A 27,805-nucleotide genomic window follows, 5' to 3' on the forward strand; every position below is an offset into this window, starting at 1 on the left:
AATCTCAGTGTCCTCCATACATTTATTCATTCCAGGTTGTGCCATATATTATTCGCATTGCCCGATTTGGAAAATTACAAGTGCTGCACATTCTACCCATTAAAAAATATTTTTCTCAAAGAGATAATGTGCTTGCTTGTGAGTCACAACAAAGAGAGAGACCCAGAGTTCACGCTTTTATCATGCAGGTCCACCTCACCTAGCCAGAAGCAATGCACTTTGCTTAAAAGCAGCTTCTCTTAAAGCCCAACCAAGAATCAGATAATGACTCACAATGCTGAGCTTTAGCAATTGTGCCATTCATATATTCATGATGAACTAACTCTGATCTGATCTTTTTCATGTTATTTATTTATTTATTTTGGTACTTGTTAAGCTTTTCTGCTAAGACCAGAGTACAGTAACTGGCTACCTCTCTTGATGCTATAAACCAAAAAAAAAAGAGCAAGTAGCACTGATGAGTTTTGTTTTATATGTATATTGTTTGGCCAACAGTGGAATGCCTGCTTTGTCTGTAGCTGGAACATGAACCACTGCCACAGGTCCTTAGAGATGCATCTGCAGGAAGGGAAATATTCCTGATTTGTGTTCAATGTGTAACCCCTTATCCTTTGAGCTGTGAAGCTGCAGACTGCTGACAGCCAACCCCCAAGGTGAATGTACAGTGCATTATTTATCATAGGCTGTGAATACTTATGTGCATGTGAATTTCTATGTTTTTATTTTTAATAAATTTGCAAAGATTTCAAACAAACTTCTTTCACATTGTCATTATTGGGTATTGTTTGTAGAATTGCAATGTAATACTGATTGGTCAGCATTTTTGTAGAGCTACTGTGCAATAATAGGCAGTTTTGATTGGCTGTCAAAGAATGTTTCATACAAGTTCAAGTTCGTCTGTACCAGACTGAGTAAACCATTTCTTTATAGACCTCACTTTGAGCACAGGGGTATTTGTCATGCTGGAACAAGCGCCTCTCCAAAGGGAGTTTGTTTGTCTAAGGAGATGGCATGGCTATTTTTATGCACCTGTTAGTAAAAGGTTTAGCTGATCCATGCATCCAAAAGGGGTGTCAAAATACTGTACTTTTAGCCCTATGGTGTACACTCTATAAGCACTTTAATAGGAACACCTGTACACCTACTTTTTCATGTGATTATCTAATCAGCCAGTTGTGTGGCAGCAGTGCCGTTCATAAAATTATGTAGATACTGGTTAGGAGCTTCAGTTAATGTTCACATCAACCATCAGAATGGGGAAAAAACATTTATTGCAGTGATTTGATGATGGGCTGGTTTGAGTATTTCTGTAACTGCTGATCTCCTGAGATTTTCATGCACAATAGTTTACTCAGTTCTGCGGACGGAAACATATTGTTGATGAAAGAAGTAAACTAAGAATGTCCAGACTGGCTAAGGCAATGGTAACTCTAGACAACCACTCTGTACAATTGTAGTGAGCAGAATAGCATACCTGAATCCACAACATGTCAAACCTTTAGGCAGTTTAATAAGTTTAAAAACCATAGTGTTCCTAATAAAGTGCTAATTGAGTGTATATGCAGTACATACCACATGTACAAACATTGCATTGTCTAGTCTTCCAAGTTTGTTTGAAAATGAAAATTGACATACTGTACATTTTAATTACTTCTACTGTCAATCATCCCATCAGGTTTATTATCCGTCATCTGGCTGATTAAAGGAGATTTACTATTTTTGCTTATCTACTGTTCAGCCCTTAAAAATTGTATTCACTTAGAGAGGAATGGGTTTGTTGTGTTTCTTTGTTAAATTCCCTGTAGAGCCACCATTCTCTCTCCCACTCAAAACAGCCCTCAATACACAGTTCTGCTTCAAAATAAACCCTCAGGCCAAGAATGGCAGTTTCCTGAAGAATGAACTCATCTGAATGGCAAGGCAAATAAATAAATCAAATGTTAAAAAATTCAGGTCTACAGGCACAGTTTTCACTGTATTACTAATTTCATAGAGTGTTACAATGCTCAACATTTTTATACAGAATATAAACTTTCTTAGTTTTTTTGCAACTTGCTTATAAGAAAGATATTTATTAAAACTTCTGTTTGTTGCAAACATCTGTTCCTCTAGATTTAGAGTGCAGTAAGAGTTTTGACAAAGACTTGTCTCAAAGAAAAAGTGCTGTGAAAACGCACACTTATATTTTATCAGTTGGTAGACGCCTTTTTACAAAGTGACTGGCAGTGCATTTGAGGTATACGTTTTTATCAGCCTGTGCATTCCCTGAGAAGCAAATCCATAAGCTTTGCATTTCTAGCTCCATGCTCTACCAGCTGAGCATACATAACTTTAAATCTAACCACAACTGTCCATTCAGCATATACAGTAAAAGCTGTGTCTCAAATGATGCACTATGCACAGTACACTTACAGTATACGCTATGCACTCGGACATCTAGTAAATACATTTTCAGAGAGTAATATTGTCTTAAATAGAACACTAACATTTATTTTCACTACACGGAAACATTTCACAGTTCTGCTGAAAGAAGAGATGTTTTGAATGTGCATGATGTGATGCTGCTAGCTTTAGCACATTAGCCAACCTCAGTACAATGCTTAACTCAAATCACATACATATTCACATAGCTTGGGGTGATGGTAAAGCAATCAACTCACATTTGCAATGTGCTGTCTTCACAGAAGTTTCACTAGTGAAAAGATTTACAGTGCCAGATTTACAATTAATTTCAGTTGTTTTCTTTTTCACCCATCCAGTACGTAGAGCAAGCTGCATGAATGCATGAAGTGTCCAACATTCCACACTCCATTTTTGTGGTTGAAGAAGTATCGTCCAGGTACCCATAGTACTCTTCTTGTCATTGCATTTTTCAGTGTGAACACACTACTAGCACTACATACACTACAAAATGACATAAGTATATTGTGCAGAAGTAAGCCATTTGGGATATTGGCTTAAGATTATCTTTTTGAAGAGGTTTTTTACACCTGTTTATATATTTTTGGAAATGGTATCAATCTCTACTTGAAAGAAGTTTGAAGTGTTTCACATTCAACGACTTGCTAAGCCACTTAGCATTGGTTATTTACTCATTGGAGTCCCCTGAAGTGTTACCTTTATGTTGTTTAGTTATGCAATGACAGCAAATTCATAAGGGGTGGCTGAGTGCCATTTTACCAAATCAGCATAAGCTTTAGGCTACATCCCTAGCCCACCCCCTGCTCCCATCCTAGCCTCCTATAATAACTTATGACTGTAAACTTCCCAGTGAAAATGTGTTCCTGCTGTCCCAGCTCACCATGATATGTGGCAAGACATCAGTTTTACAGCTCACCTCTGCCCTGCATCCTAATGAGTCCGCTTCACTGTCAACAGCAGTCCTGTGAAATTGTAGGAAATTAGCGACTTTGTGGCAGGGTATATTTACAACTGCCAGCATTCATCACCAATAATATGTAATAGTTGTATAATGTAATTAGTTTAGGAATCTTGGCCATGTTCGACCACCATTATATGAAGGATAATTGACAAATGATCAGATTACAAATCTGAACAAAAATGATCCACCATTAAATATGTAATACAACATGGAATATTATCTCAAGAAGGGAATTATGATTAATTCAGGGAAAATTGACAAATTAAGCATTGCTTTGGTTCTTTGACTGGGTCCGTAGAAAGTTCTTGTGTTTCTACATCAATGTTTTTGATGCAGGATTGTTCGGGGCTGGAATGGCCAGACAGAGCTTTGAAACGAGGCCTCCTGCAAGGGTCATGTGTGTGAGTCATAGCGCATTGAAGAGAACCCCTCTGGGAACTTTGCGTTCCGAGCTTTCCTGAACTCTACATTGTGCGGAACCTGGGCAGAGAGGCGCCAAAGAGAAGCCAGCCGAAGAAGGGCTAAGAGAAGAGCAAGAGAGAAGAGTTCATCCTAGGAGGGGATGTTTTGTAGAGTTGAGGTTGGCCACACCCCAAATGTGTCTTGAGCCAATCAGAAGTGTCTTTACGATGTCACATGATCACCTCTTTCTCTCTTTTTTTAAAGTTGATTTACAATATTTTGTGTAAAGGCCTCTTAAAAAGTTTGCTAAAACTAACTATTTCAACATGTATAATAAACTCAGCTGCTCAACTGCTTTTTTTCAGCAGATTTAACATGTGTAAATATTTGTATGAACATTAAATGATTCAACAACTAAGACATAAACTGAACAAGTTTCACAGAAATGTGACAAACAGAAATGGAATTATGTGTCCCTGAAAAAAAGTGGGGTCAAAATCAAAAGTAGCATTCAGTATCTGGTGTGGCCACCAGCTGCATTAAGTACTGCAGTGCATCTCCTCCTTATGGACTGCACCAGATTTGCCAGTTCTTGCTGTGATATGTTACCCCACTCTTCCACCAAGGCACTTGCAAGTTTCCAGACATTTCTGGGTGGAATGGCCCTAGCCCTCACCCTCCGATCCAACAGGTCCCAGATATGCTCAATGGGATTGAGATCCAGGCTCTTCACTAGCCATGGCAGAATACTAACATTCCTGTCTTGCAGGAAATCACGCACAGAACAAGCAGTATGGCTGCTGGCATTGTCATGCTGGAGGGTCATGGCAGGATGAGCCTGCAGGAAGGGTACCACATAAGGGAGGAGGATCTGAAATGGATACTTACAATGGCAACAAGCTCAGTCCGATGATGCTGTGACACACTTCCCCAGACCGTTATGGACCCTATGGATTCTATGCTTTCCATTGCAATCCTGAGAGTTTCTTGGGAGAGTCTCTTGCAGATGGTCGAGATAGCAATGTCATGTGATGACCATTAAGTGAAGTGGTATTTCCTTTTTTATAACATGAGTAAGGAGGGGTCTGAAGGAAGGTTATGTGCTATCCTGAAAGGTTTCCTTTATTCAGACGATAGTTGAGAATAAACTGATGTGCATTCCTACACAAGGTTGATTCAAACTGTAAGGCACCATTTTGGTGTCATTAAATTGATGATTTTGAGGAATTTCTTGGTGGATGAGGGTTCCTGTGTCCCAAGTTTTATAGCCTGGAAGAAAATATCAGTTTACATCCTGGATTTGTCATTCTTCTGCCCATAACACCCATGTGCTCCTCTGCCCTTTAATTCTCCACCCTCTTCCCTCCCAGTCTGGCTCTCCACAGCTGCGGGCAAGCCAAGGGTGTGTTTAAGTGTTAATTTGTCAACTGCTGCAGAGTGGCATCAGGTTGCCTGTGTTGGCATTAGTGCGATGGGAATGCAACGGTAACAGATGGACTTCAGACGTGGCTCCTTAATCGTATGCAAAAACGCTGCCGTTGTCCCTGTCTGAGAGACTCTTTAAGATGCATTTAATTTAACTACCCATTTGGATCTTAGGTACAAATTAATGTTAGCTTTTTTTTATACTTTTTGATATTATCCACATAAAGATAAAGTATCATGGAATTACAGAAACCATTAACTGATATCACAAAAAAAAAAAAATGCAAAGAAAGAGCAATGTGCTGCCCCCTTGTTAAAGGAATGTTCCATGTTGAATATAAGTTAAGCTGATTTGACAGCATTTGTGTCATAATGTTGACTACCACAAAAATTGTGGGTATAGTAAGGCACTTACAATATAAGTGAATGGTTCCAGTCCACAAATACTTAAATGCATGCTGTTTTAAAAGTATAGCCACAAGACATAAGCATTATGCATAAGTATTATGTTAAAGCAATACTCTGGGTTTAATACAAGTCAAGCTCCATTGACAGTATTAACGAGACATAACAAGATATAAACAATATGTGTTAGCATGATTTTAGTGTGATACAATTGCTTACTAATCTTTTCTGTGTAAAGTTATAGCAAATTTTACAACTTAATTTCCATGACGATGTAATGTCAACAAACCGCAAAACCCCAAAATGACAGTAAAACATTTTATATCTCAAATAATACATTCTTTTTACAGTATAATTAATGTGTGCTTCACATTTCTGCCTTTAAACCCTCCAATAATTGGCCCCATTCACATCCATTGTAAGTGCCTCACTGTGACTTCAACTTTTATGAAACAGAGGGATGAGTCGATTATGCCAACATTATGCCACAAATGCTGTCAATTGAGCTTAAATGTATTAAACCCGAAATATTCCTTTAACATAATTTTTGTTTTATTAGTTATATCCAATGTATCCAACCATAAACAGCCTACAAATAGGCAAATAAACTATTTACATAGTGGAAGACTTGTTAATTTGTATTATTGTTATTTATAAATGTAACTTATTTGTGTCTTTTTTATATATTTTAATTTAAGAGAGTTTCAGGCTCTCCATGTTCCTAAGAACACCACTTTGTTGTAAAATCACTGTAATGCAGGCCTTCTCTTGGCTTATTGCTTTATTAGAGCATCACTGTATATTCCCTCTCATCTTCAGTCTGCTCTGCCTCTAAGGCAGTTTCTCAAAATAGTCTTTGAAGTCAGTGGATTCTCTTTATCTTAGAACTTAGTGTTCTGTATCACCACAAAACCAACATTTGTTCAGCTGTCCCTACCAGACCATGATACAGTTCACTTGACACCTATCTACCACACTTGATGCAGTAGGCTATATAATCCCTCTGTGATTTTCCCAGTATAGTTTTTAGTTTATAGTTTCAGTCACTTGATTACACTTGTTTTCATTGTAACAGTCTGTTCAGGTTTATAACACCCAATTTAAAGGCTCTTGATCTTGATCTAGTTTGTCATTGTAATCAAAGCAAATTTGGCATCTATGAGCTTGGATTCGGATTTCATCCTCAGGGAGATTCCTTGTGAAATTCTGCAATATATGGATGCCTAATTACTAAGTCTGTCTCTACGCTACTTAACCTCCCACAAACAAAATTTAATACAATAGATAATAAATGTACTGTAGGTAAATATACTGTACATAATGTACAAGTGTACTGTTTGCTCACCAGAAGGGGTTGTGTTTTGTATGTACATGTTTTTTTTGCTATTGTTCTTTTCTGGTTTATTTCCATAGTGACTCATACCAGTATTACTGTATAATAGCCCTGAAAGTGAACCTTGAATCTGGGACACCTGGCTTTAAGTAATTTGAGTCAGGAGCTACAGAAAAGCCACTAGACCTTCACAAACCTCATCCGTCCCTGTTTACCTCTCCTTTTCCTCCTTTGAAGGGTCTCATTATTAAACTTTTTGAACTGGCTCTGGAACAAAAGAAGCAATCTTAGCAGAGGCAGTAGGGAAATTTATGCATATGCATTAACCCATTTTATTAAATAAAAAAATGGCAAACAAAACTAGCTTACTAGAAGGGAATCCTATAGCCAGTAAGTAAACTTGTAGATACAGATTCTTAAAGGCAAAACCAAATTTTCAATCTAAAGATGTAGTATGTTTGTTCTTCTTAATGAATCAAGCAAAATCAATTGGTGAGTCAGTCTGAATCAAGGACTGAATCGATCAGACATCTCCCTACCTCACAGAATCAACTCGGATGACTCAATCGCTCACTAAACAGGAGGTTTACATATCAGACTCAAAATTATTTGAAAATGTTTCTATGTTGTGTACTTTTTGAATGTATTTTGAAAAACACAAATTTGTGAGGTTGGTGAAACCAAAATCAATCTAATTACTGGTGCTGTAAAGGTTCACATTTCTCACAGTTCAGTTTGTATCAATGTTTTAGTGTCATGGTTTCAGTACATTTCGATAATTGCTATGTTCAGAAATGTTTTTTTTTTTTACTGCCAAATCCAAAGTAAGTATACTCTATTAGGTTACAAATTCTTAACAGGTTTCCCCTGGTGTAAAATCCCTATGGATTTTCTACCGTAATCATAGTTTGACCATGGTATTTTAAGTAAAACATAGTACCCACAAATTCAACCATGGTTACTCTAAAACTATAGTAAAACCATGGTTACTATATAGACAAAACCATGTTTAATTGTATCAGAACCATGGTTTCTGACATGTGTTCTGTCATGGTAACTACAGTATTACTATATACTAAAACCATGGTTAAATCTTGTTAAAAAAAATATTAATTATCTGATTACAAAATCACTATTATCTTAATACCTGCATTATTATGCTACATGGGTCAACATAAAGTTAATTTCATTCTCAACTCAACATATATTCAACATTTGAAAGGTGTACATCACTATAAAAGGAATATCCTTGCTGTTAAAATGGATACAAGAAGGGACGTCGTAACTCGGCTCAAGTGCTTTAATCATACACTGAAACCCCAAATCTTTATCAACGGAGTAGGGCAACATATACTTGTCAATGAACACTCAAATCACATTAGTTATTGTTTTATGTCTGTCTGAATTAGAGTGCCTAGTTAACAACAGAATAGGGGGTCCAGTTTCAGGCTCACCTGTAGCTCATCTATACCAGGGTGATGTTGGTAAATTGTTAGTTATATAGATGTATTTACCAGTATATGGCACTTGCGTCAAGCAATGTCTCCAAACAGTGCCTGTTTTGTCAGCGTTTGGCTCGACGGTTGTTCAAATGACAGTGTGTAGTAAAATAAATATCCACAACAGTTTCAGAATGTAGTTTTTATTCTGTAAATGTATTTAAAAAAGGAATACACATTTTTAAATACAAGTATTTCTGTGTGGTAGCAGGAGCCCCTTTCTGCACAATCAAAATCCTGTAGGAAACACTGTCAAAGCTGACTGTTGTGGCTACAAATTGACATGTTGTTTCCAAAAGTTAATTTACCCTGAAATGACCCCATTTTGCCAAATTACTGACAACCGATATACCCCATTAGAAAATTTTGCTTAAATTCAAGTGTGAACACATTTCCATCTAGCACTATATATTGTGTTGCGTGAGCAACATCCTAGACACGGGTTCTGGTCCAATGGGAACCAGCAAGTAAATCCATTCACATTAACAATGTTGAATGCAATTCTGAGGTAACATTTTCACTGTACTGTTAAATTTTTACTCCCTTGGTGGTTAGGTTTAGGTTTGGGGTTTGTGTTAGGGGTAGAGTTAATAAATATGCATTCCTGTTGACTGTATTTATAATTTACATCTACAAAATACTACTTACTCTGTGAAAATTTCACCTGGAAACTGGAGCTCACATGTGCCCATGCATGATACAATTCTTAATGCTTTGGTCACTGGGGGCAGTGATTCAAATTTTGGTAAGCACAAACAGATTTCAGCAGAAAAACTTTGGACTGGCTTTTGACAAATTCACAGCTTGATCAGTCTCAATTCTAATGCTGAAACCTTTAATGCCTTTCTGGTGGGACCAGAACTTGGAAATAGTAGCTAGCCGCATCTGACAGTCAGCCTACAAGCAAACTTATGGTGAACTAATAATACAAAAAAAAGAGTAAATGGGAATGCAGATATGCCTGACTCTTTGCTGCTGACAATCAAGGAAACTGCTTGAAAGGGAATATATTTTGTCTGGTGATTTACACACTAGCAGGTCCTTATAAGAGTGCTTTCAAACTACCGCATTTGGTGTGCACCCGGGTTCGAATGGTGTCAAAGTTTGGTTGTTTGGATGATGTGAACACTGTTTTTCATACTCAGGTGTGCACCCGAGTCCACTTGAAAAGGTGGTCTGGGGTATGGTTCATGCAATCTCCAGTACGGTTCGCTGCTGATATGAACGCAATTGTACCAAATCGTGATGTATTTTTTGCATCTTTGCAGGTTCCCGATTTCAATTATTTTAGTATAATGCATTTGTCATACCTGCTTGTCTCCAAATAAATCCCCATCAGACATTCTTCACATCTTTTGCAATGCATCCGTGGGGTTGCAGAGCACAGATGCTAACGTTCATCACATCATTGCACATTCAGTGCATCCAAGGCAGACATACGTCATTGGCGTATCGTGCATGTAAAGTTTTGGTGGTTAGTCCAAAGAGATGAATACTTTAATAACACAGCAATGCTGATGTCTTGTTGTTACCACCAGTTGCAGTGGTAAATAGCTGCTGCTTGTATTCATGTTGATGATGCAATCGGACCGCGGTTCGGACCCAAATAATATGATATGTGAATGTGGATTATTTCTGCTAATGCACATTTTTTGCAAGGTGTGTTGGGGTGGCATGCTGAAGCATATGTGTAATCCTCCGCTTAGCAGTGTGTTAGCAATTAAAACTGCCAGCATTAGCGTTAATGACAATTTTTAGAAACTGCATCCATTCAAAATTGAATTTAGTCTCAGAGGCAAGTTTGCATTTCCTGCATATGTATTGATACGTTGAAACGAAAGACCAGGCAGGCAAGCAAGTGAGTCTGGATGCACAAGGAGTGCACATATAGTGAACAGGAGGACACCTATTATTGTCACAATCTAATGAAAAAAACAAAACATTACTGAGTTTGTAAACAGCCATGCATGGTTCATAGTTTTCTCTGAGTAAATCTCTTCTGCTCGTTTTGAAAGACTTCCATTGCTTTGCTTTCTGCCTTTTTTTATCCTTTGGCAATTTTTCATTTGAACATTTTAACTTTAACATTTTAAGGTTCTGAAAGTGTGGTTCCACTAAATGGCATCTTGACACAACTTTGACTAACAGGTTCTGTTGAAAAATATTTTTTTTGCTTTACTGTTTACTGTAGTGCACTTCTAAAGGGCAGCTTGATTGCCGTTTAACCACTTTAAAATCAGAGTAACTTGAAGTTTGGCAACCTGCCGTTTTCAAAGTAGCTTCCTCAACACTGAATATGTTGTGTGCGTGCATTTGTGTGTCGTTTTTGTTTGTGATAAATGTCAGTTGTGCTCTTCTCACTTGCATTGGAACGATTTCCAATTAATTAACATATCTTCCTAACATACAGTTTGTTGTGTGTTTTAAGTACTATCATCTTACTCTTAACTTTATTCAACAAATAAATAAAATACCTTACAACACCTATAATACTGTTTACTAAAACATTTTTTAAATGTTGCTGAAATCCGGTTTTCTCATGAGTGTGAGTGAAGCATTACTGTATGAGGATTACACATCTGATCTCTACAATGTATTGGAGACTGTAGAATGAATCAGTTTACATCCTTTTCATCAAGATATTAGTCTTTTAATCCTTACAGAAGCTCATAATGCCAATCCCCTTGACAGAATCTGTGCTTCGCTCATTTCTTTATTTCATTGCAGTCTCACAAGAACATTACAATAACATTCATGATATTACTTTCAAAACCATCTAATGATGATGACCTGACCAGAGAGAAGTACCTACACCTAACAACTAGCCTATGGCTTGATGCTGGCAGGGATGTTGCACCCACATAAACACAAGTTTATTGGATCTTTACAGAAGACCATCTTGGGATAGTATCGATGGTGGTCTAAAAGTTACTGAGTACAATAGATAGAAAAGAGATCTCCAGAAGGAGTGCTTGTGAGCTGTGTACTTGTGGTAGTAGTTATTTTTTTCATTCTGTATTGTGTACTGTAATATATATATATATATATATATATATATATCATTTGCTTACTCGTAAGTATGGTTGTCTTATTTTTCTCAAGTAATATCTAAGCATCTAAAACAAGGCATATTTACTACAAGGTACTCTTATTGAGAAGCAAAACGACATTCAGTAAGATATGAAGTCTCATTTTTAGAGAAATGTAAGGCAAATACAGTAGAATACAAGAAAATATTTTTTTGCTGTGAGTTATTTGTTATGTATATGATCCCTTTATAAGTTGCAATGCAACAATGCATCAGGTGTAATTTAATCCAAACTGTCAGGCTCAGAGGTATTTTGTAATTGTGATCTGTTATCCATCAAATTTTCAGATCAACAAATTAAAGTGCAGCAGAGCATTTACTAGCATGATTTTGAATTCCTTAATACAAATTATGAGGTGAAATGAAAAGCAAAACAGCTCAATGCATTTGGGAAGATTAAAATGCTGAGAAGATGCAATGCACACACAAAACCTTATGAGAACTCAAGTGCATGAAGTCAAGGGAGAAGAGTACGTTCTCCATGTAATGATATTCATACACTTTGGTAACATCTGAACTCTACTGGGCTAACCGTGGGAGGTGTATAGGCTAAATCCACATTCCAAGATATCTGTTATTTGTTGTGGTCTGTTTTTCTATGATATCTGAAATCTGCTGGGAACATTATAAAAATAAAATAAAAAATTTGAAGTCCATACATGTTCAGTGTTAAGGAAGGTCAGCATAGACTGGCTGTCGATAATGGAAGAATGCTCACAAATACATATAGTTGAATGGATATTCAGCTTTTGTGATCCTTCAGTTGAGTTGTGACATTAGCAGAAATTTTCTCACACACATTGGCTGGAATGTCATGTAACATAGACAGGGCTTTTCTTAATTGAAAGTGCACCTTTCTCCTAACTTTGCCATCTGTAGTTCATGAATAATCATTGAGAAATTACCTCTTCAGGGTTTTTCAAATGTCTTGCCCTTTTCTTGGGCGAGTCCAGCAAGGTAATGCCAAAGACTGGTAATCATTTGACTGGTTCATACCCCCTTCCATGCCACGCCTATTTACACTCTTTCTTTTTCCCACTTTCTCTCTCTTTTTAACCTACACAAATCATAGATTTTTCAGAGGTTCTATCAAATATTTACAATGTGTGGTAGTCAGTCCTCTTTCTTTGTGAATTTGGAGAGTGAAAATTATTTTGAAGGCAAAGTCGTAAAACAAAAAGATAGAGACAGACAGACAGAAAGAAAGGAAGAGAAGAGAAAGTCAGAAAAGAAAAGGCTAGATAAGAGTTATGGAATAATTTCTAGAATTGTGTTTATAATATCAATGTCTCACTTTGGAGCAGCTCCTGAATATATTTAAATAAGTAGATATACTGATAGAGATTGCTATCTGGGCTTCTTGTATCTTCTTGCTTTCTTCTTAGCACCTCTGATCAAATCGATTCCAAGCAGATTCTCACATTTCAGGCTCGGAGGACACAGTTATTTTGTTTTTGTTCCACCATCTGTCACACCAACTTCTTTCTTTGCTTATTTTTTACATGTTACTGTAGTTTCAGAATGAAAGGATAATTTAATTACAGCCAACTTTCAACTTTTCAGGAAAAGTTTAGATATATTAAATTGATAGATCATCCAAAATGAAAATTCTTTCACCCTAATGTCTTTCCAAACCTTTGATATTATTAAACACCAATGAAGAAGTTTAACAGAATCTCAGAGCTGCTCTCTTCCATACAACAAAAGTGAATGGGGACCAGTGGATGTCAAGCTCCAAAACGGATAAAAAAAATCTCCATTAAAGAACCATACAAGTAGTCCATACAACCTAACACTATGTTGCATGTCATCTGAAGCTAGATAATAGCTGTATGTTTGGAACAGACTGAAATTCAAGTCATTATTCACTGAAAATCTGTCTTGATAGCCATGCTTACATGCATTGGAAAAGAGAAGCTTGGACGTTCTGCTTTATATAACTTCTTGCGTTTCAATCTAACTGGTTTAGAACTACATGAGGGTGAGTAAATGTCATATATTTTTAAACATTTTGAGTGAACTATTCCTTTAAAATTAGTATGTAGAACAGGGTTGCCAAGTTGGGCTGCTTTTAAACAGTTTTTTTCCTGGTAATTTTCTTTTTGTTGAAGTATTGACATGTAGTTTAATTAGGGCTCTGCACTTGCTCATGTACTTGTTAAAATGCTCTGATACCACGCAACACACATAGGCCTTAACTGTGTACAGCTGTTGTTGTGCTCGGAAATTAAGCACATTCATAGAGCACGTGCAGAGACACCGACAAACATTCAAATGTGTAAAGCGCACTTTCCTCTCTCGCGAGTAGCTTTGGGCAGTTTGTGGATCACTGAACTACGATTGGATTTTTAATTTTAATGATTCACAAATATAAGAGTGAGGACATTAGAATATGCTCAATATGCTTGCTTGTCTCTGCAAATGTACTTGATTGCTGTCGGTTCCCTCAGCATGTACAGCATGTAGTCTCCTATAGTCCTTGAAAATATTAAATATGCTATCCTCAAATCATTACAAAAAATAAAAGAATCAGTGAGTACCAAAAAGTATGCATCTGTGCTCGTACCAATCTCTAAAAATATGGTATACGTGCATCTCTAATATGAAATAAATGTGTATGAAATGTTTGAATGAAATATTTTGTACTCTCCAGTTTATATTTTTCCAAAGGTGGGAATGACCGCTATGGTTTTTGAAAGTATTTAGGGGATAGATATTTTTATGAGGAATCTGGTAGGGAGACAGCCATTTGAAAATACAGCCATTTTAATTTCCATGGTAAAAGATTGGCAGATTATGGATAGAGTTATATGTGTACATTTGTATTGGGAAATCAGCAATTAAACACAATAAAAATGTCTTGCTGTCTAATGACATCTACAGACGCATTTGCCATTGATTAATCTTACAGTAAATACAAAATCTTTGTGTTTAAACATTGGCCCCTAACTCTTACTTAGTTTACTAATTTTAAGTCTTGACTTGTACAACACATAAATAACTAATATTGGCATTATATTCATGCTTTTTAGCCAGAGGGGAACTGACCATCACAGTGACCCTGGTTTCTCCCAAGGTTATTTTTCTCCATTTAACCAACATCTTATTGAGTTTTGTGTTCCTGGCCATAGTCACCATCAGCTTGCTCACTGGGGGTCTAAATATATTATAATTTATTTTAAGGCATAGTTTACAATCATGTTTTTATTATTATTATTATTAAACTGCACTATTATGACTCAAATACATTACTATATTACAGCTTTTTCTGTTAAAGCATAATTTTCTGTAAAGCTGCTTTGAAATTATGTGTGCTGTGAAAAGTGCTATAAAAATAAAAATGTATTGATGTTTGATTGGCTTTTGTCACCCTGAAGTAGATCAACACAAGGCTAATTAACTCTCTTCCCCCATTTGATTTGCAGTACTTGTTTTATTTATTTGTGATTTATTTTTTTTGTTGTCTTTTTTTCTAAAGGTGGGAGGGACAATGTACAACACAGGCCGCCATGTATCACTGCGACTGGACAAAGAGCACCTGGTGAACATTTCTGGTGGACCACTGACGTACAGCCACCGACTTGAGGAGATCAGGTTACACTTTGGCAGTGAGGATGGACAGGGCTCTGAGCATCTCCTCAATGGCCAGGCCTTCTCTGGGGAGGTGAGCCTACCAATCCTGTGTATCATGAGTGGGCTACACGCCTACACTGAAACCGAGAAAATTGCTTACATTTTTTTGGACTGTCCAGCCAAATGTGGATTATCACATTTTCACAAAGTTTTTCCTTGAATCTAAGCATAGTTTAGCCAAACCCATCCATCATAGAATAGTTCATAATCTTAGAGACTGAATTTTGGTCTTTGCCTTTGCAGGTCATACCCGACCATAATGGACCGCAATAGCTGCTTTTTTTGACAGCTTATGGACCTATTGATCTGTTTAGTTGACCATCTATGCAAAGTGTGAAGATAGCTTGCCTCATAGTTCAACAGATGGTGTAGGCTGAAAACAAAGCTCAGCACAGGAGAGAAAATATAGCTGTAAAACAAATGCATATTTTGGTGGTTTTATGCATGAATTGTAAAAGTGTTCCTCAGAGCATATATTTCATGAATTGGTTTGCATCAGATTATAAAAAGTAAAGTTTGGGCCCTGATGGCATGAAGATAAATAATACTCTTTAACATACCAAAAAAATATGAAAATTTGAAAATAAATATATTTACTAGGGGTGGGAACAGGCTATATAGATTTATTTTGCATTATGATATCAATTCTTTATCCAGTGCATTGCCATTTAAAACTGATATATTGCAATATTTTACTGTTTGGACTTTGGTATTTTGCACAAGTGCTGAACTTCCTGCTTTACTTCATTTTAGAGCCATACCATAGTGCATATATGTAGGTATGTCAGAGTCAGTAAAAACAAAAACAGGCTTCAGGAAATAGCTTACTTTTGGTTCCATTGTGCTTATCAATAAATTAAAACTCTTACAGTCCTTACTAATGAAGAAAGTTCATTTTTAGCTCTTGTTGTGTTTGTATTTTGTTCAAAAATAAATTATTGACTGTTTTAACGTAATGCCACATTGTGTTGGTAACACTTTACAATAAGGTTCTATTTGTCAATATTAGTTAATCATTGTGTATCATAAGCTAACAATGAACAATTATTTTTTCAGTATTCATTAATCTTGGTTAATGTTAATTTATCAAAATGCTACTGCCCAATTTTAGTTCCTATTAGTTAATATTGGATAAACTAATGTTTACAAATACAACTTTTAATGAAAGAAATTATCATTTACTAATATCAATAAATACTTTTAAATTATTATTCATTATTAATTCATTAGAGAATTAGGAAACCTGCTTAATACTTGGCTGAAATACTGGCTTCTCCAATCACAATGCTATAGCTAGTATATTCTACTTTGAAGGTTCCATTTTATGGCCTGAATTTCTGTTTATGTTTTGGCCTGTGTGATCCCGCCCACTGCCCACTCACCAATAGTATTTAGACACTGCCGGGTTGCCAAGTTTGCAGACATACAGCACTGCATGCTGCACCCATGGAAGCCAGCAAACGAACTGGATCAGAGATAACAGATTCCACCCGACCTAAAAAGTCTCGCCATCTGTCTAAAAACCACCATGACCAGAGGTGTAGTAAATCAAGGATAAATATTGCAGATGCCTTTGGATGATGAAGACAGCTTAAAACCCAGAAATCCTTTAAAATGGATGCTGAGTTGGTTAATTTGCACGTCAACATTCTGGCAACCTGCATGAGCTTCGAGTCTGGGGCGGGGCAGACAACTCTCCAATATTTTGAATTTGGACTGCAGAACCCATTTCAAATGCTTGATGTCAACAGCACCTTTAATGAATAGAGCCTTATTGTAAAGTGTTACGATTATGTTACGATTACTTACACTTATATATAAATATTAATGGGAAAAATGTAACAAAATTATTGATTCTTGCTGTTAAACTATCTATGCAGTATCATGAAGTAAAATATCACAATACTTTGATACAGCAATTTTTCCTGTCTAAGTAGTCACCCACTAACAGAGTCATAATAGCAGGAGAATGCATCTCAATTACGCTCAGTGTAATTCTAGCAGGCACTGCACTACACTGCAGTCTTCATCATTTGATGAAGTCTGTGAAGCCCTGACATTTCTCTTTGAGCATAATAAGAACAACGATTTGTGTGGCAACAAAACAAGCATGAGCTTGATAGGCAAATCTGCAGTAATTAATAATTATAACTTCTTTTCTCCCCCTGAGGCAGCCAGCTGATAATTCAAAAAATAATAAATTAAAGTGTTAACAGTCTATCAGGGCAAAACAAAGCGTGACCCGGGCACCAAAAGACCAAATCTGTTTTTCACTCTTGTGTTTAAACCATTACTTGTCTTGACAGACAGTAGAGGCCAAATGATCATTCATTTCTGCTGTAGTTGTCATTGATTTTGCTAAACATTCGGTCTTTCTTAACTCTTCAGTTCTTAACCAGGGCTCAATAATACGATTTTTTTTTTTCATACATAAATAAATATATATATACTTTATTTATATATATATATATGTGTGTGTGTGTGTGTGTGTGTGTATAAGTATTTCTGTTTTTCATTGAACATTAAGTTTGCTTTTAGAAAAACAAATTATGCTTTAAGAAAAAAACATTTACAACAAAACATGTATTATGTTCTAATTTTAACTAAAGAGTTATATAACACCATGACAGCTATAAACTCTCTTTTGCTGGAAAATGATGGCATATGGTGAAAAAATTACTTATTTGTTTATCATTTTCAATCCATTGTAATTGACGTTTCTAAGATTATCACAAATCATTCTTTCAATTTCTACCAAACCACATGAACTGTATGTTAGCCAGCTATATAACTTTACCTTAGTTTAAAGCTAAGTTTGCAACAACAATGTTCAAAACATTACAGAAAACCAAATGTTTTAAGTTTGCAAGGCATAAAAAACATATACATGATAAACAAACATAAGGTGTAGCAACAAAGCAGCACTGGCCTGATAGACACTCACACACATCCTTATTTGTTAGCCCTTTTAACCTCTGAAGGAAGCAAATTTCTTACAATAGTCACAGTGGGGTCTTACCCCAAACAAATCAGTTTTTAAAAAGGTGTGGTGTTTTTGAGGGAGTGCATCTGCACACGTTTATGAAAGAGTCTTTGGCAGCACTCTTCACATGCTTCAGAAGCCTGAAATCCATGCCACCCCCCCCCCACACTCATTAATGATGGAGAAGCTTTGGAAAAAGAGCCTGAGAATGTTAAATGAACCAAATAAACTGGGACCATGCCTGCCCTTGAAAAGAGAAAAGAGTTAAATAATGTTATAACTAAAAACGGCAAGTACATTAGCGATACCTCTCCACCAGTGACTGTTTTCATCCAAAAAGCAACAATGCTTTTAACGTTTATTTGGATGTCTGCCTCTGTATCATTTAACAATAAGCATCTCTCTCTTTCTTTTTGTTATCTACCATTTCTTCTCTAATAATAAAAGATTATGTCTGACTGATGCTCATGGCACCCAGAGGGAAGGTGCCTCACTGTAGATGCATTGCAACACCTCTGAGTTAATACACGCTTCATTTTCCATGATCCATGAGGGCGGTCTCACTCGCAAGCCGAAAATGAAACGCCACTAATGAAATGAGTGTTAAAATATTTAAGGTTTTTCTCAGAAACTTCATTTAAAAACCTGCCTAGGTGGTATCCCTCAATTTTCCCCGAGTAGCTTGGGTGAAAACAGCCAAAGAAAAATGTAATGAATTTTCGAAGCTCTTGGAAGCATGCACAAGCAATTGGAAAGCTTTTCACAGTGATATGGTACTTGTTTGTTTTATGTTACCCATTTCGTTTCACATGCTTCAGTGAACCTCTCTAGACATGCTGCTTTAGTTTTCACTAATCATTTTGAGTTAGTCATTATGTTTTAGTGTTTTAACCCCGGCCTGATTTTATGAAAATTAGGTGACTGCGGTGACTTTTTTTTTTCATTACATGTGTCACGGCAGTTTTGAGGTGAAAAGTCTAATGTGTGGTGCTAAAATCCAGTTAAATGTTCTCCAAAACAGATAATGTTTTTATGGTTAGTTCTCTATCAGGTTTTAAATGAACAAAACCTACCTCCCAACTCCAAACCTTAAACCTAACCAATCGTGTCATTAAAGCAAAAGTGAAATGAAAATGCTGAGGCAACCCAGTCATTTTGTGCTTTTATACTTTTATTAGATACTCACCTACATATGTACACTTATTCCAATATAATTAGCTTGCGCTGTGGCTCACCTGATAGGGTGTTGGACTTGAAGTCAGAGGACTGCGGGTCAAGTCCAGCCATTAACTCAAGCTGACACGTGACTTTATGTGTCATGGAAGCAGCAGAAAATTAACTGGTTGCTTCAGAAAATTTCCTTTTTCCTTTCAGTTCTGCATTTTCAAAAACTAATGGTTATGTTTAGGCATTGATATGGCAAGGATGTCTTTTTTAACTTCTCATATATATTTTTACAATAGTAATGTTATGTTTATGCATTGAATTGGTAAGGATGTATTTTTTAAACTTCTTATTTATATTTTTAAATACTATTGGTTAGGTTCAGGTTAATGTTTTAGGTTAAGGAGTTATGTTTAAAAAAAAAAAAAAACATCTAAAATACACCTTCAAACAGTGTCTGAATACAACACCATTTACTTGCTTTTGGCGCCCCCAGCTGGACATTTCACTGTAAACCTGCAGCTAAAAGTGATGCACACCACGTACATTTTGAATTGCAAAAATTGTATCATGGCTAAAGAATACAGCCGCTAGCATCAGTCGCTAGTGTGCCTCTTGAGGCCAGGGAAGTGAGGTTTACACATACCAAACAGCTGTCACATACCAGCTGGCTCCTGTTAAATTCGTTGAACATTTACTTTTCAAAACCATAGGGATTAATCCCACTCTTTGCTGGTATAACATCTTTCACTCTTCTGGAAAGGCTTTCCAATTGATGTTGGAATTTAGCTGAATGGATTTACTCCCATTTAGACTCAAGAGCATCATTGAGGTCAGACACTGATTCTGTGAGATGTGCTTGCAGTCATCCCAAAGGTGTTCAGGTCTGGGCTTTGGGCAGGACAGCCAAGTTCTCCCACACCACACTCAGTACATTATTTCTTTATGGACCTTACTTTGGCACAGGGGCATTGTCATACTGGAACAAAAAAGGGCCCTCCCCAATCTGTTACCAAAAATTTGGAAGCTCACAATTCTTTACAAAGCCACCGTATGCTGTATCATTAAGATTTGTCTTTACTGGAATTAATGGAATAGCCAGTCGTGTTAATTTCTTGTTAATCCACAATCTTTTGGCCGTGTAGTGTATTTGATCGTCCTTGGCATGAAACAGTTTTAAAACCCCTGTATTTACTGCCTGACCCTTTATTCTGTTGAGAAGTTTAGTTATGATACGCATAAAATTATAGTTTCTGTCAGCAGGTATGCACTTTATTATCACAGTATGTCATAAGATGTCAAGACATAAATGCATATATGCAGATTTATTTAGCAGAAAAGTTGTTTCTAAAGTAAACAGTGTCAGACATTGAAAAAAAATTGAATAAACAGGAAAAACATAAAACATAAACATTAAATAGTTGATGGCTCTTTGAAATAATGAATTAACACCATTTCCAGTGATTTGCAGAATTGTTTTATAGCCCACAATTCCCCTTCTCACCCTTTAATTAATTTCTAATTATCAATAGCAGCAAAATAACACATTACCATCACTGTTCAGTGCTTGGATACCAAAGTAAATTTGCATATTAAAATCCTTCTTTTCACATGTATTAAATATAATCTAGTGCTACACCAATAAAGTATGTAAGAAAATTGGAAATAATTAAACTTTCACCATAGCCAGTTTTTCTTTATTTTATGTAATAAAGACAAAGACTAAATCAGTAACACATTACAATAAAGTAACATTTGTAGGCATTAGTTAATGCATTAGGTATCACAAACTAACAATGAACAAGATATTTTTTCAAAATTTATTAATCTTTGTTAATGCTAGTTAATAAAAAATACAATTGTTCATTGTTAGTTCATAGAGCATTAACTAATATTAAGATATACAACATTTTAATTTAAAAAATGTATTATAACAAATATTAATTAATTATGTAAAAGTATTGTTCATTGTTAGTTCATGTTAACTAATTTTGTTAACTAATATTAACAAATAGAACCTTATTGTAAAGTGTTACCACTAAATCGCAAAAAAAGCTCTCTCCAACATATCTCTTCCTGTCAAACCATGAGAATATACTGCATTTTCAAAAGGATTGTGCACACAAAAGATAAACATTCTGTAATCATTTACTCACACTCGTGTCGTTCAAAAGCCATATACACTTTGGAATAATGTTCTGTTTTTGCACTTATAGAAATAAATTGGTACTTTTATTCACCAAAGTGGCATTAAACTGATCACAGTGTATAGTCAAAACATTTCACCCCATGCTTCCTGTAGCACTTGCTATAGATGTGGCTGTCTTGTTGGGAACTTCTCACGCACCTTACAGTTTAGCTGATCCCACAAAAGCTCAATGGGGTTAAGATCCATAACACTCTTTTCCAATTATCTGTTGTCCATTGTCTGTGTTTCTTTGCCCACTCTAACATTTTCTTTTTGTTTTTCTGTTTCAAAAGTGGCTTTTTATTTGCAATTCTTCCCATAAGGCCTGCACCCCTGAGTCTTCTCTTAACTGTAGTACATGAAACTGGTGTTGAGCGGGTAGCATTCAATGAAGCTGTCAGCTGAGGACATGTGAGGCGTTAATTTCTTAAGATGTACTCTGATGTACTTATCCTCTTGTTTAGTTGCACATCTGGCCTTCTACATCTCTTTCAGTCCTTGTTAGAGCCATTTGTCTTTGGTCTTTGAAGACTGTAATGTTGACAAGTCAAGTGGTTTTTATTGTCGTTCAACCATATACAGTTAGTACAGTACACAGCGAAACAAGACAATGTTCCTCCACATAAATCAACATAGGACAAACACAGTACCACATGAGACTACACAGACTAAATAACATTTCTACAAAAAGTGTACGTGCAAACGTGTGCAAAAAGTATGGGACAGTACAATAAATTACTAAAAGGAACAGGACAATAGGCACAGTGAGAGACAGTGCACCGCCGACCAGTACACATTTGTAATCGAGTAGTGCAAAAAGATGACACTTTCTAAAATGCTAAATGTAAACATAACATACTTTGAAAGTGTTCTATGGACATAACAGTTATTGAGGTAGCAGCCAGGTGTAAAGTGACAATGAATTAAAGTGCAACTATGTACAGCTTTGTATGAAATCTTCAGTTTTTTGTCAATTTCAGGCATTGTATAAACTTCATTCCTCAAAACAATGATTGACTGACGAGTTTCTGGAGAAAGCTGTTTCTTTTTTACATTTATGGCCTTATATTGACCTTAAGACATGCCAGTCTATTGGATACTGTGGCAATGTTAAGCTTCATTTATCAAACCAAATAGCTTTCAACTGTGTTTTATGTAATGGCAAGGGAGTTTCTAGTACCAAATTAGCAATTTAGCATGAATTCTCAAGAATAAGTTGTTGGAGTGATGGTTGCTGGAAAATGGGGGCCTGTCTAGATTTGATAAAAAATATTATTTTTCTTTTTCAAATAGTGATGATGTGTTTTACATCAGTGATGAACTGACTATACTTTGTGATCAGTTGAATTCTACTTTGGTGAATTAATTGCCAATTTATCTCAGAAACAGCTAAATCTGTACGTTATTTCAAACTATTGGCCAGTGTAAATTTCTTTCTTCTGGCCAAGCACTGTCAAGTTCTTTACTGGACATAAAACATTATTAAATGGAAATTCCAGGTTCAATACATGTTAAGCTCAATCAACAGCATTTGTGGTATCATTTAAATTACCACAAAAATTTATTTGTGTATTGAACCTGGAATATTCCTTTAAAGCATCATAAAAGTAGTCCACATAACTCATACTATGTTCCATGTCTTCTGAAGCCATATAAGCCATATTAACTCTTTCCCCGCCAAACACGAATTTTCCGGGTTTTATGAAAAAACGCTTCCCCGCCAAACACGGAATTTTCCGGGTATCCGTGTTTTAGGTGGTATACAGTAAGGAAGACCCGCGCGCATGTTTTGAAAGAGTACGCAACTCTTTGATCAAAGAAACAGACTGCGATCATCTCAAACGTGAAGTGGAACACCATACTAATACTAAAGCACTTGTTTGATAAAAATGCCTTTTTCTCAGCTTTTTGTCCGAAATGTTGTTTTTGACAAAACCTACCTGTGTTCAAGTGGCAATAAAAAAAGAACAAATGAAGATAAAATAAAATCGTTTTTTTTTTTGCCTAAAAGCAGAGGCTCAGATCTTTATTTTGATATATAGCATCTTCATATATTCATGGAAGAAAATATTCTTAACATTAACAGTTGTTATCACCAATCAGAAGAGCAGCTTGGGCATTTTCCACAGAAGAAGAAAAATCTCATAGCTTTTTAAAAATATTATGGTGAATAAATTATGACATAATTTTCATTTTTGGGTGAATTGACTCTTTAAGATCAGTAGCCCTATTCTTGAATAAAATGCAGACTGTGTAACACTTAAGTAATAACTGGTAATTTCCCTTGAAGTTAGCTGAGCTTTGCCTTCTGCTCCTTTCTGCTGTGGTGAGTGTTCTTTTCACATAGCATCTTACACAGGCTACATGATTTTTCTCAGGGAAGCTCAACTTTAACATAATCAAATTGTATTGCTCTCCATACTTCCGGACTTTCTGTTTATTTGCTTTATAAGTGCATGCTCTGATTCGTCCACTATTGGATGGTGGTTCCAGACGACTGCATTTCATTTGCCCTGTTAGCACTGTCCACCCCTCTTTCTGCTATCGACTTGCTGTCTTCATATTTTGCCCATCGTAGGTCTAAGCCAGCTATCACACAATAAAGAGCTTGTCAGGGGGCCCACCGGAGGCAAGAGCTGCCTCCCATCGTAGCAGACACCTCTCTTCTCACTGTCTGACAGATCTGTGTGTGTGTGTGTGTGTGTGTGTGTGTGCACGCGCACACATGCAATAAAGTACCTCCTGCAGAACATTTCCTACAACTGTTAAACTGTGTTAGAATGTGAAGACAAGACATGATGTCATTGATTCTAAAAGTTTGGGCTAGGGTAAAAAATTAACAAGGGCACAGGGCAAAATTTCTCTAAAGGTGACAAAAATGCATCGGAATTTGAAAATGTCTGGTAAAAAAAAAATGCCCTTCTAAGGAATTCCACTAGTACTTATTTGTAACATTTTATATAGTTCTTAATATTCTATTCTGGGCCTAGTATAGTAATTACATCAAATATTTATTATTAATTTACATTTATGCTTAACAGCTTATCTGATTATTCAGATTGAACATGTAATGACTTGATTCAATTGCAGTATTTGAAATAAAACAGTCATAGTATGTCATTTTGTATAGTTAGAAAACAAATATGCATTAACAAAGCCCTTATAAAGGTTAAAAAAATTACCCCATCACATAAAATATAAGATATCTAATTATTTAGATTTATTATTCAAATTTATGTCAATGAAGTGATTATATTGAAGCATTTGACAAAGGATACAACATATTTTTATACTTGGATGGCAATCATAGCTCTTTAAAGAAAAAGTACATTTCTGACACTGAGCCAGAATTTGCCTGACCCAGAAATGCCCACTTAGACAGAAAGAGGGTTCTGACTGGCATGTAAAACGATCAGTCACAGTTTGTATTGTTCATATGTAGAGGCTGTACCCTGGCAAATTTCAGAAAATCAAATCATTTATTTCATTTTTGTTGTATCAACCTGGTACCTTGTAAACATGACTTTGTTTCTAGGTGAACTGATATAAAAAGCCCATGTGCCTTAAACTGCAGAAGTTGCATCAAATCAGCCAATCAGATTAGTGCTCACTAGATCGAGAAAGTGTCCCCTATCTGTCACTCACTCGACGTTGTGTCGATGAAGTGACACTAGGGATCACTCTTGGGAGCCCTAGACACCTCTGATCTTTAATAAAAGGCCAATGGGAATTGGCGAGTGGTATTTGCATGCCACTCCCCCGAACATACGGTTTAAAGGAGCTGGCGGCCGAACTGCTCATTCAGATTTTCTCTTCGGAGCCGAGCTGTCGATGTTCATTGAGATGAATTCCCACGGCTTCCCATTCACCTCTGCTGGATTTCTGATGGCACATTACAGCAACTTCTCCCACACTGGTGGTCTCAGTCTGTTGACAGATTTTCACTCTTTTCAGGGAGAAAAATGAAAAAAGAGGGAATATGCACGACTGGGCTAACCTGCCTCTATTCTTTTTTTTTTTGGGCAGTCGACTTGTCCCCGAAGGGCCGTTTGATGCTCATAACAACATTGGGGGAGGTTACATGTCAGCCTGGTGCACTGGCTACGAGGCACACAGTAGTCTACCCATCTCGGCAGTTCTCATAACACAGTTCAGCTAGTTGTGGCATTTTTGCAGGGGACCCCTAGTGTCACTTCATTGACACAACTTTTGAGTGAGTGACAGAAAGGAAATGTCCTGGTTACTTCTGTAACCTCTGTTCCCTGATGGAGGGAACAAGACATTGTGTCCCTCCTGCCACAATGCTGGACTACCTGCTAGAAATGGCCAGGACCTTCTCTCTCATCTACTCAGCACAAAACCTGAATGAGTGGTTCACACGCCAGCTCCTTTATACCCGTGGGCGGCTGTGGCTCAGTTGGTAGAGCGGGTTGGCCACTAATCGGGTTGGTGGTTCGAATCCTGGCCCACACAACACACACGGCCCAAAGTGTCCTTGGGCAAGACACTGAACCCCAAGTTGCTCCCAATGGCAGGCTAGCACCTTGCATGGCAGCTCTGCCGCCATTGGTGTATGAATGTGTGTGTGAATGGGTGAATGAGTCACAGTGTAAAGCGCTTTGAATACCGTTAAGGTTAAAAAGGCGCTATATAAGTGCAGACCATTTACCATGTTCGGGGGAGTGACATGCAAATACCAGTCACCAATTCCTATTGGTGACTGGTATTTGGACGTAACAAGGACGTTTTCCATTTTTGTGTGCAATATGCATCAGATGGTTTGTAAACGGACAGTGGGCAGTCGTCTGAGGCTGAAATTACATCTAAAACAGCTCTCCAAATCGTATCTTCTACTCTTGTGATCTCACTAGAATGTTGCATCTGCCCCCCACTCTTCAAATTTGTTAGTTAGAGAGTTTGAGGAAAGCACTGGCTTCACAAAAAGAAAATCTAGTTAAATTAACATTCACTCTGTAATCACGTTCCTCCACACTTGATCAAGTTTATAGACGATCTGTCACTCCCTTGCTCCCCTTTTGCATATTTCATAATTACTATCAGCCACACAGTTTTTAATTTACTTTAAGGTTATAGTCAGGGTAGAAGGAAGAAACTGATCCCTTGGTTTTGACAAAAGAAAATTACGATGATGCTCCCAACAACTCTACATGGTCATCATCACATTGTTAGCAGTGAGCACTAGTTGGGTAAGACCTTGGATGAGACACAAATCAAGAGTGAGTGCACTTTTTGTTTTTTTTTGTTTCTCATTAGAAAAAGTTATTTTATAATAATTGTTCCCAGCTTTTGGAGCAAAAAAGAACGAGTGTTCTCTGCCCCTATCCAAACTCCCTAAGTTTTAAATATCTTTCAGAAGTATGGTGTGCGCTCAAGCAATTCACAGAAGGAAGATTACATGTGCTTCACAATGAATTTAAATTTGACAGACATATTCAAAGAAAGACAGAAGCAGCTGTTTACCTGTGATTTCGATTCAGAGCCATCTGTAATGACAAAAAAATGCTGTTATCCAAACTGACTCTTGGCTCTCCGCAAAACTCATTCAAATAGACATTCATTCAAACTCAGTCAAATTGACTCATTGTTCATATTCATTTGAGGTGAAAACAGGTTGTAAGATTAAATCATTAAGAGTAATTAAGTAATTACCAACCAAATTGCTATCAACCAGTAATTATTCCCAAGGATGCTTTCATATTTCAGAAATTCCAAGAGAAACATGGATTTAATTTCACAACACCTGCACAGCTGACACATTCAATATAGATAAAACCATTTTTATTTATTTTTTGTGGAAAAAGAGCAAAGACAATCCCTGTTAAAGTTTCTCTATGTATTGAAGCTGACACTCTTTTGTCAAAATGTCTTTGATGGTCAGTAAACAGACAAAGGTAGAAGCTTATCTGTATTTTATGCTCTAAAGATAAAGCATTGAACACAATGTCAAAGCCAGTTAATTCTTTTAACATGAACATTTTGTCTTTTTTCTACACAGGTACAGCTTATACATTACAACCATGAACTGTACACAAACTACACAGAAGCTGCTAAGAGTCCAAATGGGTTGGTGATAGTGTCTATATTTATGAAGGTGAGTATTGCCAGAGACTATTTAGCAAAGACGGGACACATCTTATAAAATGAATGAGAAAAATTGGAATGCCCAATGGTCAACAGATGTAGAAAGGGAAGTCCTGCCTTACAGGTAAAAGAACCAATCGCCTTTTAGAAACAGCCATCACCTGTGCCTCCACAATGAACTTGAGAAGGCGCATGCACTTT

At 36.6% G+C, this 27,805-nt stretch overlaps 1 protein-coding gene across 2 annotated transcripts in view; it reads left to right on the top strand.

Moving 5' to 3' along the window:
• Positions 1-27,805, top strand: part of LOC127626986 (carbonic anhydrase-related protein 10-like) — a 243,382-nt gene that overhangs the window by 198,356 nt on the left and 17,221 nt on the right. For both annotated transcript variants that reach the window (XR_007968514.1, XM_052103165.1), the window contains exons 4-5: positions 15,013-15,198; positions 27,519-27,614. Coding sequence is in view for 1 of the 2 variants with exons in the window: in XM_052103165.1 (XP_051959125.1) it covers positions 15,013-15,198; positions 27,519-27,614 (282 nt within the window). In the remaining variant the exon portion in view is untranslated. The remainder of the gene's footprint in view (positions 1-15,012; positions 15,199-27,518; positions 27,615-27,805) is intronic.

This window comes from Xyrauchen texanus, chromosome 33 (assembly GCF_025860055.1).
Source record: "Xyrauchen texanus isolate HMW12.3.18 chromosome 33, RBS_HiC_50CHRs, whole genome shotgun sequence".
Classification (NCBI taxonomy): domain Eukaryota; kingdom Metazoa; phylum Chordata; class Actinopteri; order Cypriniformes; family Catostomidae; genus Xyrauchen; species Xyrauchen texanus.